Source organism: Thamnophis sirtalis, unplaced genomic scaffold, assembly GCF_051295495.1.
Source record: "Thamnophis sirtalis isolate CommonGarterSnake01/CBP01778 unplaced genomic scaffold, rThaSir2_p1.2 scaffold_2, whole genome shotgun sequence".
In the NCBI taxonomy this organism is placed as follows: Eukaryota; Metazoa; Chordata; class Lepidosauria; order Squamata; family Natricidae; genus Thamnophis; species Thamnophis sirtalis.
In genome coordinates this window covers 43,701,482-43,713,314 of record NW_028261382.1, presented here as the reverse complement: position 1 = coordinate 43,713,314, position 11,833 = coordinate 43,701,482, and the positions used below count along the sequence as shown (strand labels likewise).

Here is an 11,833-nt window from a genome sequence, read left to right as displayed (position 1 = left end):
TTCCCTTCCCACCAAAGGTGGCTCCTATTTTCCTCCTTGCATTTTTTACCTGCTTTCGAACTGCTAGGTTGGCAGAAGCTGGGACAAGGAACGGGAGCTCACTCCGTTACGCGGCGCTAGGGGTTCGAACTGCCGACCTTTCTGATCGACAAGCTCAGCATCTTACCGCTTTTGCGATTTTTCTCGCAAAGGACATCAAAAGATACCGAAAACCCTTGTAGGTTTCATTTAGCTCTGCCCTAAGAAACCCGAACTAGGTTAAAGGAGAAAAAAAGGGCTTATTTTGAATGGATGGAGCTGCATTTCTCCTCCTGTCGCTCGCTTTAAACTTTCTGCGTCTCCTCCGTCACGTCTGGCACCCTTCCCATGTGCCAGGAGGGCCGCGTTTCACACCTTCTCCTTTTGGGAGGCCGGCTTGCGTGCCTCTCCCCCCCCCACCCGTGTTTTCACACCCGCCTCTTGACCCAGCGTGTCCTTCCACCATCACCCCTCGCTCCTCTCGCCAATTAGGTCAATCTCTGTCAAGTTGGGAGGCTAAGCGAGACGAGGCTTGGCAGAGGGAAGATTGAACGTTTCCAGAAATTAATGCCATGTGTCGGAGGCTCGGAGGGGTTTGCTTGGTGGAAGGGAGCCCCGGTGGGAAACGGTTTGAGGCTGTTTGAAGCCGTGGCCTCTGCTGTTTGTGTTGCAAATGGATGTGGGTCTTTAGCATGAAACGATGGTGTCCCTGAGCATTGGGCAAAGTGCCACAAATTGAACTAACTCTTGGGTCCCCCTTGCAGATTTTTAATAACAGGCTATAATGTCAACACTAAACATGAACTTAATGAGATCTCTCTCTCTCTCTCTCTCTCTCTTCTCTCTCTCTCTCTCTCTCTCTCTCTCTCTCTCTCTCTCTCTCTCTCTCTCTCTCTCTCTCATATAATTCTATCTTATTCTAACCATTAATCTTTCATTCTATTATCCTCTCTCTCTCTCTTTCTCTCTCTCAATCATCTAATTCTAACCATTAATCTCTCATTCAATCATCCTCTCTCTCTCTCTCTCTCTCCCTCTATCTATCTATCTATCTATCTATCTATCTATCATCTATCTATCATCTATCTATCATCTATCTATCTATCTATCATCTCTCTCTCTCTCTCTCTCTCTCTCACTATCTATCTATCATATAATTCTATCTTATTCTAACCATTAATCTTTCATTCTGTTATCTTCTCTCTCTCTCTCTCTCTCAATCATCTAATTCTATCTTATTCTAACCATTAATCTCTAATTCAATCATCCTCTCTCTCTTTATCTATCTATCTATCTATCTATCTATCTATCTATCTATCTATCATCTATCTATGTAATTCTATCTTATTCTAACCATTATTCAATCATCCTCTATCTATCTATCTATATCTATCTATCTATCTATCTATCTATCTATCTATCTATCTATCTATCTATCTATCTATATCTATCTATCTATCTATCTATCTATCTATCTATCTATCTATCTATCTATCTATCTACTATCATATAATTCTATCTTATTTTAATCATTAATCTTCCATTCTATTATCCTCTCTCTCTCTCTCTCCTAATTCTATCTTATTCTAACCATTAATCTCTCATTCAATCATCTCTCTCCTCTCTCTCTCTCTCTCTCTCTCTCTCTCTATCTATCTATCTATCTATCTATATATCTATCTATCTATCTCATTCTACTTTATGCTATGAAATTCTATTCTATCATTTTTTCATTCTCTCTCTCTCATATCTCTATCAAACTATCTATCACATTCCATCTATTTCATTCTATCTATCTCATTTTGTCTGTCTGTCTCTTTATCAATTCCATTCCATTTATCTCATTTTACCTTTTAATCTAACTCATTCTAACATTCTATCTGTCATCTATCTCTTCTCTCTCTCTCTCCATCCCTCCACCAGGGTGTATCTATCTATCTCTCACTGTCCCCCCTTCCTTCCTTCCTTCCTTCCTTCCTTCCTTCCTTCCTTCCTTCCTTCCTTCCTGCCTGCCTGCCTGCCTGCCTGCCTGCCTGCCATCCAATATCTATTTATCCATCCATCCATTTATCCATCCATTTATCCATCCATCCATCCATCCATCCATCCATCCATCCATCCATCCATCCATCCATCTATCTGTCTGATTCTTGCACCAGATGCCTTATAAATTGAGGACTACCTGTACTGTTCTGTTTAAATATTATTTGATTATCCATGATATATGTTGACTTTATGGCTGTTTTTATGATCCCGTAAGCTACCGAGCGTCAATACAATTCAGCAGTACAGAAACTACTGTCAGAAAAAGCACTAAAATAAAATCAAGGAAGTCCTGGATGAACCTTGTTTTTATTGTCGTCTACAAAATCTGCCCGGCTCTTTAAATCTGCAGGGATTCATTTAAGAACCCTGGCAAAAAAAAAAAAGTCTGCAAAATTTAGTCTGACTCACTTAACAGTCGACCTTGCCTAGCATTGGAAATTCTGGCCCCCATTGCGGTCGTAAGCCGAGGAGTTTGTCAGTAAGCATGAGGTGTCATTCTTCCCATGTCTTTTTTTTTTTTTTACATCTTCATTTTTCTCCTCTAAATTTTCTCCGCAACAGCCCTGTACGGTAGGCTGTTGCCGGGAAAAATGACGGGCCCGAAATCGTCATAAACCTGCCTATTTACTGATTTTTTTTAAAATTAGGTTTTTTACCCTTTCTTGGAAAAGGAATTAAAACTGGAAAATCCCTGAAAATAAGACCTCCCTGGATAATAAGCCCAATTGGGCTTTTGAGCGCATGCACTAAAATAAGCCCTCCCCCAAAAATAAATCCTCCCCCCAAAATAAGTCCCCCCTAAAATATTTAAACACGTGTGCAGTTGGTCCCCGCCATTTCCTGGGGGAGGGGAAGGGGGAAAAATATTCCACACGCCCCACACCAGTGGTGGGTTTCAAAATTTTTTAGAACCTCTTCTGTAGGTGTGGCCTGCTTTGTGGGAGTGGCTTGCTGGCCATGTGACCGGGTGGGAGTGGCTTGCCAGCCATGTGACCACGTGGGCATGGCCAACTTGTAAAATGTAGTGAAACTCACTTAACAACGCTCTTGCTTAGCAACCAAAATGTTGGCTCAGAAACTCTGGCATTTGAAGCACGCAAGTCTTAAAGCTGTCAAGTTACAAGACCCTCGCACCCCTAACCCTTTGGGGGAAAAAAACCCCAGGGGTGTTCAAACTTGACAGCTTTAAGACTTGTGGACTTCAACTCCCAGAATTCCTCCTCCAGTCATGTTGGCTCAGAAACTGGCATTTGAAGCACACAAGTCTTAAAGCTGTCAAGTTACAAGACCCTCGCACCCCTAACCCTTTAGAAAAAAAACAAAACCCATGTCAAACTTGACAGCTTTAAGACTTGTGGACTTCATCTCCCAGAATTCCTCCTCTCGCTCTTCATCTTGATGATGTGCGGACGGGCGGGGGGAGGGAGCTGGAACCGGTTCTAAACGGCACGGTAGATTTGTGGAACCTCTTCTATAGAAGAGGTTAGAACTGGCAGGAACTCACCCCTGCCCACACCTGTCATCTACACGGAACGGCCTTGTGGACGCCGCTCCCACAGACCCTAGCTACCATGCTGCTTCTCTTAGTGGCGGCCGCAAGAAGAGCAGCAGGCCCAGAGACTCCAGGGCTGGCAAGAGTGTGCCAGAAACAGAGTCAGAATTTCCAGCCCTCTCTGGATCAGCTCAGTGGTGGGTTTCAGCCGGTACGGCCCGGTACGGTCGTATCGGTAGTATCCGGGAGGTGTGCACAGTGCGTGTGCACGAAAGGAAGTGCGGCCTCGTGAGCACCGTACCGGTAGTGACGGGGAGAGGAACCCACCACTGGATCAGCTGACCCATGAGCCATGGGCCGAGGTTAAGAAGCCTACTGCTCCTCAAAAATAATAAGACCTCCCCGAAAATAAGGCCTAGCATTTATTTCGAGGGTCAAAAAAAATATAAGACCTGTCTTTTTTTCAGGGAAACACGGTAGTGTTTTTTTTAATGTGCCCAAAAGTTTTCGGAGTTTGTACCATAGTCAGTAAAACACACCAAAAAACCCACGAACATTTTGTACTTAAATGTAGTAAAAAATCCCTTGCTGCCCTGGAACTGTGGCTTATATCTTTTCTGGATTATTATAAACATTTATCATCTCCCACCGCCTAATTCCCGTAGTAGCCGACTCCTTCCTGCCCGAACAAAAACCCATTAAAACAAATTAAAAACCGTTAAATCTGATAAACGGTGTACCGAAAGCTGGAAAATTTTAATATCCAACCACGTAATTGTCGGAGTGGAAAATAAAATAAACGGTGTAATTTGAAGAGGGCAACGTAGCTGATATTTAAGACCTTGCAGAAGTGGGAGAGGAAGAAAAGAGAGCCTAGAGTTATTTGGGAACTGGAGGATGGTTTTTGTGATTCCCGGCGTGTGTTTTTAGGCGGTTGGAATGAGACTGTCCGGCGTTTGAGATATCTTGGCAATAAAGAAAAGCCGTTGACTTGAACTACGGTGCCACCACCAAAAAGGCCACGCTCCTTATTGTAAGCTTCCGTATGCCAGTGCGTATCATTCATTGAGGACCCGGATTGTTGGGGGCGATATGCTGACTCTGTAAACCACGTAGAGAGGGCTGAAAGCCCTATGAAGCGGTATATAAGTCTAACTGCTATTGCTATTGCTATTTCTTCATTTTCCAGGCCCTGTGACTAGTCCTCCACTAACAGCAAATCATTTAGCGACCGTTCCAAGTTACAACGGCGCTGGGGGAAAAAGGGACTTACGGCCATTCTTTCACACTTAACGACTTGCAGCATCCCCAGTGTCACGTGATCGAAATTCAGACGTTTGACAACTGACTCATATTTACGACGGTGGCAGCGTCCTGGGGTGGGTGGGTCACCTCATCCCATTTTGGGACCTTCCGACAAGCAAAGTCCACGGGGGGGGGGGGAAGCAGATTCACTTAACAACCGCGTGGTTAATTTAACAACTTGCAGGGATTTAACAATGGTGGCAAGAAAGGCAGTAAAACCAGCACGTACTTACGACGGCTGAAAACATCCTCGCCTCCCGCAATCACCATCTGTGACCTTCCCTGCTGGCTCCAAAAGCCAGATTTGCTGAACAATCACTTGATCCACTTAACGACTGCAGTGATTCTCTTAACAACCGTGGTTGAAAGACATCCTAACATCAGGCTCGCTTAACTCCTCCTCGCTTAGCAACGGTCATTCTGGGGCCAGTGGGAATCGTAGGTCATTTGTTAATGTTTTTAATCTGCCGTCGTCTTTACTGTTTTAATGTTTCCCAAAGGTTGTTTTGTGTTGTTGGACAAAACAGGGACGGCAAACAAATTTTATAAATGAATACAATTGTCGGATGGTCCCAAAATTGGATCACGTGACACACACACACACACCCAGGACACAGCAACCGTCATAAATATGAGTCAGTTGCCAAGCGTCTGAATTTTGATTACGTGACCCTGGGGATGCTGCAAGGGAAGTGAGAAAAAATTGCCGTAAGTCCCTTTTTTCCCAGCGCCGTTGTAACTTGGAACGGTCGCTAAATGAACTGCTGTTAGCCGAGGACTATTCACAGGGCCTGGAAAATGAAGAAATGATACACACCGGCATACAGCAGCTCCCAATAAGGAGCGTGGCCTTTTTGGTGGTGTCCCCGTAGTTCAGGTCAACGGCTTTTCTTTATTGCCAAGATTTTTCAAATGCCGAACAGTCCCATTCCAGCCGCCTGAAAACCCAGGCCGGGAATTACAAAAACCACCCTCCAGTTCCCAAATAACTATAGGGTTTTTTTTTCTTCCTCCCCAAAGTCTTGAATATCAGATACGTTGCCCTCTTCAAATTACCCCGTTTTTATTTCCACTGTAATTGTGGGCCCGTGTGCCATCGCCAGCTACTCTTCTGCTTTTCGGTGTGCACATCATAGCAGCCAGCTGCTCTTTGTGGGTGCCGGAGCCCTGCAAAACGGCAACAAAACATACCGTTTTTCAGGCTATTTTCGGGCTGTTTTTCGATCCAAAACTGCGCCAAAAATGCGCTGAAAAATGACCCAAACTGCCCAAAAAACAGGAATGTGTGTGCCAGCCAGCTGGTCTTCACGTTTCCAGTGCTCTGGCACGCACGCAGACCAACTGGCTGGTGCATGAGTGTGCTAGAAACCCGGTGCTCTGGCGCCCAAGCACATTCGTTTGGGGCATTCTGTGTTGAAAAGGTTCGCCATAACTCGATAATCCATTTTCCCTCCTCCCGCACATTCACTGTCCTTCCTCCCCTTTCCGCCATTCCCATCGGGGTCCCCATGCCGTTATCTTACACCGTCTCGTCGTTCTGAAACTCCACCTTGCCGGCTACTTCCTCGTAATCCTCGCCGGCTTTAGCCGTGCCCTCGATGGTATGGTAGGGGATAGCCACTCGCCCGCGGGCCCCCGAAGTCCTCAGTACTTTGATGTTCACCACGCCGATGCTTTCGCTCACTCGCTTAGAGGGTCCCTCAAAGGTAAAGATACCAGCGTGGTCGTCATCGAAGATGGTCACAGTGGCCATCTTGGAGGGCGCGAGACAAGCTTTCGGAGGGGGGGCCGGACCCGGCTCGGCCCAGGCTGCCCTGACGTTGCTGAGATGGACGTAAAAATACTCGTCCTCTTCAAAAATATCGTCGTCAATGATCCCCACTCGCAGTTCCTTGTGCGTCTCTCCTGGCTTGAAGAGCAAGGTACCCTCTGCAAATTCGTAGTCAGAGCCAGCGTTTGCGGTCCCGTCTTCCGTACGGAAATCCACTCGCACACTGACGCAGGCCAGATCCCCTCCTCGACGGGCCACGGTCAGGACCACAGAGCCACAGTTCTCGAAGCACTGATAGTGAGCTGGTTCGAAACCGACTCTGGTCACTGATTCGTCTTCCTCCGTCTGGACTTTCTGCATGCTGATCGCTTTGCGGGCCTGATCAGACGCGTGTTTCTTGAGGATATTCCCGGCTCCGATCATCATACGGGTTGCTTGGATGCGGTAGAAAGCGCGGCTTTTCTGCTGCTGGACCAGTACTTGATAGTTGGCCATTTCGATCAGTTGTTCCATGTCCTTGTCGGGATTCTTCTGTTTCAAATCACGCAAGGTGCGTGCCATGTCCCTGCGGGCCTCGTCGTCTTGATCCTTCCCCGTATCGCCCAGACCTTCCGATCCTTCCTTGAGCGAGTTATCCATCTCGATGTCCATTTTCGGGTAGCCGACGTCGCCCTCGCTCTCGATAATGAGATTCCGCGTCTTATCCGTCCGGTACCTTTTGTGGACGTACTTGTAGAAGAGGAGTCTGCGGTCAGCCACCCAAGCTTGGAGGACGCAGATTGGGAAAAACAGGAAGGTGAGAAGAGCTTCCCACAGTTCCACCTCGCCGGGAGAGAACCAGGCCAAGATGAGGTACAACCAGATGTAAGCAAAGATGCTCCAGGCTGCCGTGACGAAGAAAACCCGCAGGTGTTTGATGCGCCGTACCTCACCTTGAGGGACGACGTGGATGCAGACGGCGATGATGATGAACATGTTAAAAGCGGCGCTGCCCACAATGGTGCTGGGGCCCATGTCTCCTGCGTGGAAGCCATGCCCCACGATCTCGATGATGGACAGGAGTATCTCGGGGGCGGACGACCCCAGGGCCATCAAGGTGAGGTTGGAGACCGTCTCGTTCCAGATACGGATGGTGGTCGTTGTAGTCTCCCCGTTGGGTTTCTTAATGGTGATCTCCCTCTCCTGCGAGGTGATGACTTCAATGGAGGCCATGAAGCGGTCGGCAATGATGGACATGCCCAGGAACATGTAGATGAGGGCCACAAAGTAAACAATGGCCCGGGCCACCTTATCTCCCACGGAAGGATTCTGAGGGAGCCACACAGGTAAGATTACACCTTCCTGGCACTCAGTGACTTCCTGGCACTTGGAGCTACGGTTGCCACCGTCTGGAGAAGATGAACCAGTCCTGGGCAGACCCAAGGCATCGTCCACTGTGGCCAGCAGCGACGGGAGGAACAGAGCTAAGAGCAGGATTGACGTCTTCAGCGGAGACATGGTGGAGATGACGACTCTGGGGAGAGAGAGAGAGAGAGGAAAGAAAAAGGGTTACAGAGCCCATCACTCACAGCTGATATTTGGGTCTCCAAGGGCCACCACGAGATGATTCATAAACACTCCAAAGATGGCTCCCAACGTTATCCCTTGAGCGTTTCTCAACCTAACTTTAAGATGAGTGGACTTCAACTCCCAGAATTCCCCAGCCAACCACACTGGAATTCTGGGAGTTGAAGTCCACCCATCTTAAAGCCTGCTGGCTGGGGAATTCTAGGAGTTGAGGTCCACCTCTCTTAAAGCCTGCTGTCTGGGGGATTCTGGGAGTTGAAGTCCACCCCTCTTAAAGCTTCCTGGCTGGGGGATTCTGGGAGTTGAGATCCACCACCTTAAAGCCACACTGGAATTCTGGGAGTTGAAGTCCACCCATCTTAAAGCCTGCTGGCTGGGGAATTCTAGGAGTTGAGGTCCACCCCTCTTAAAGCTTCCTGGCTGGGGGATTCTGGGAGTTGAGATCCACCACCTTAAAGCCACACTGGAATTCTGGGAGTTGAAGTCCACACATCTTAAAGCCTGCTGTCTGGGGAATTCTAGGAGTTGAAGTCCACTTCTCTTAAAGCCTGCTGTCTGGGGGATTCTGGGAGTTGAAGTCCACCCCTCTTAAAGCTTCCCGGCTGGGGGATTCTGGGAGTTGAAGTCCACCTCTCTTAAAGTTGCTGCTCTAAAGTAAACTTTATTGGACTACAGTGACCCAATCTCACTACAATTCATGGTAGCTGTAGTCCAATATTCTGGAGAACACGCCGTAGGAATCGAGCGAGACAGAGTTGGCCTAACCAAGACCTCCAGTTCTCCATCTGGCCTCCCAGATTCCCTCCCACCACGGACGAGATCTTTCTCAAGAAGTTTTGGATTCTAGGCCAATGCCTCCTGGGGATGATTGGACGCGGAGTCCTGCTGTTCTCCATATGATGGCCAAGGGAGACGACTGGATTTGAAAGCTCGTCTGCGGCACATCAACCGTCATACCATCACAAGTTTGCCTTCACCGGGAGAGGAGGATGAATCAGAAATCTACTTCAAAGCATTTATTGACATCTGTGTTTTCATGGAAGACTTTGCAACACAGAGTTTGCTCCAAGGAGCAGGAAGAAGAGAAGAGGCAAGGCAGCTGACTTCTGGAGAGGGACGCCGTTCTGCAACTCGTGTGCCTCACTGGAGCCAAGATTTCTGCTTAGGCTTTATTTATTTAATCTGTGTCCCGCCTTTAATTAATTTTCACAAATAACTCAAAAGTGGGGAACCTATCCGACGCGCCTTCCTCCTCCTCCTCTTTGCCCCTGTAACAACAATCCTGCGGGGTGGATTGGGACGAGAAAGGGATGGGCCCAACGTCATCCAATTGGCTTTGGTGAGTCCTTGGTGCTCTCAGAGCTTGGTGGGTTTCCTTGCAAGCGTTTCCTGACCCAACTAGGGAACATCATCAGTGCTAGAAGGGAATGGGGATTGTGGAGAGGAGGAGGAGGACGAGGACGAGGAGGAGGAGGAGGACGAGGACGAGGACGAGGACAAGGAGGAGGAAGCATGAGAATTGGAGTCCTCGGCACTGCGTGAGCTTGCTCATTTTCTTGAAGACGTCTCATGACCCAGCTAGCTAACGTCATCTGTGCTGATCAGTGCTTAACAAACTATCTCACCTAAAGCCCAAAACCTCGGGCTCAATTGCGGAAGGCGAGGACTACCTGTACGTAGAGGGAGCCGCGAGGTTGCTCGGACAACCCACCACCCTGGGGGGTCTACAGGGGCGAGCGGACGGCCCACTGGGGAGCAAGACCTCCCACCCACACACACACACACACCCGATTTTCTGCCAGGCGCTTTTGGCCAGCTGCCTTTGGAAGGAGACCAACCGCTTCCCTGGTTTTTCCGCTTCGGCCTGCAGAAAAGTTAGTACGTCCCGCGTGGCTCCTGTCCAGAAGGACTTGGAAGCCGTTCAGCTTTATCTAGACCTGACACTGGCTTTCGGCGCTGCCTCCGGACCGCCAACAAGAATCATTGTGTGCTTTTCGCATCCTGATCTGGGTCATAATTACGCCCCGGCTGAATAATCACCAGCGTGAGAACTTCCTGGAGAAGTGACCTTGGACGAGGGAAGTTCTTTCAAAGCTCTTGGGACAGGGGGACACATGTCTCCAGGGCGTTCTCGATTTACGGACACTCCGTTTGTAAAAGGTAAAGGTTCCCCCTCGCACATACGTACTAGTCGTTCCCGACTCTAGGGGGCGCTGCTCATCTCCGTTTCAAAGCCGAAGAGCCAGCGCTGTCCGAAGACGTCTCCGTGGTCATGTGGCCGGCACGACTCAACGCCGAAGGCCCACGGAACGCTGCTACTTCCCCACCAAAGGTGGTCCATATATTCTGACTGGGAGACTGGGAATTCTAGTCTCTCTTTAGGCATGAAAGCCAGCTGGGTGACTTTGGGCCTATCACCAGGAGACCGGGAGCTCTAGTCCCTCCTTAGGTAGTGAAAGCCGGCTGGATGACTTTGAATCAATCACCAAGAGACTGGGAGTTCTAGTCCTTCTTTAGGTATGAAAGCCAGTTGGGTGAGACTGGGCCAATCACCAGGAGAGTAGGAGTTCTAGTCCCGCCTTAGGCACGAAAGGCAGCTGGGTGATTTTGGGCCAACCACCAGGAGACTGGGAGTTCTAGTCCCTCCTTACGCCAAATTGGTGACTGAGCCAATCCCCAGGAGACTGAGAGTTCTAGTCCTGCCTTAGGCAATGAAAGCCAGCTAGGTGAACTTTGGGCCAACCACCAGGAGACTGGGAGTTCTAGTCCCTCCTTACGCATGAAAGCCAAATGGGTGATTCTGGGCCAATCCCCAGGAGATTGAGAGTTCTAGTCCTGCGTTAGGCAATGAAAGCCAGCTAGGTGAACTTTGGGCCAGTCACCAGGGGACTGGGAGTTCTAGTCCCGCCTTAGGCACGAAAGTCAGCTGAGTTACTCTCTTTCCGCCCAATCTACCTTACAGGGTTGTTGTGGTTTTTTTGGGGGGAGAAACAGGAGGAGGAAAGCATGTTCAATAGCTTGGAGTTATTCGTAAAAACAAATACACATAAATGAAAAGTAAACCTTGAGTATCTTAAATTGCTACCTTAATGACTTCTTCCCGGCAGAAATCCTTACGGATTTGCCCCGGCGGTTATCATTTCTACCTAAGTGGAAATCTCCTTTTCTGACGTCACGCTAGAATGCCGGGAATAGGAGGCTGGCACCATTAAGCACACGCAGCGACACTGAAGTGCAGAAGCATGTTCTGGGCCAGCCCCACCCACCCATCATTAATTCAGATTCCAGAGAGTATCCACTATCCCGTTTCTCGCTCTGCCGGTTTTCCCCAGCCCACTTCCTCCCCCCCACAGGATGAAGGAAATGCGTTCACCCTTCTTTTTCCCAGATCTCTGAATTTCTGTATTTATGACTATTTATTTATTATTCATGTAGCATATGGCAGGCGATTATTTATTGATTGATGACCTATTATTTATTTATTATCTTTGCGAATGCTCCAACGTTGGAAGTTTTAAAGAAGATGTTGGATAACCATTTGTCTTTTGAGCAAGGGGTTGGACTAGAAGACCTCCAAGGTCCCTTCCAGCTCTGTTATTCTGTCTTTTGAGCAAGGGGTTGGACTAGAAGACCTC

The 11,833-nt window shown here is 48.3% G+C and overlaps 1 protein-coding gene across 1 annotated transcript in view; it reads right to left on the bottom strand.

Moving 5' to 3' along the window:
• LOC106547618 (sodium/calcium exchanger 1) overlaps positions 1–8,135 on the bottom strand; it is a 19,388-nt gene extending 11,253 nt beyond the window's left edge. The window contains 1 exon segment of the mRNA XM_014064843.2: positions 6,385–8,135. Coding sequence (XP_013920318.2) covers positions 6,385–8,129 — 1,745 coding nt within the window. The 5' untranslated portion in view covers positions 8,130–8,135.
• Between the last annotated feature and the right edge of the window lie 3,698 nt (positions 8,136–11,833).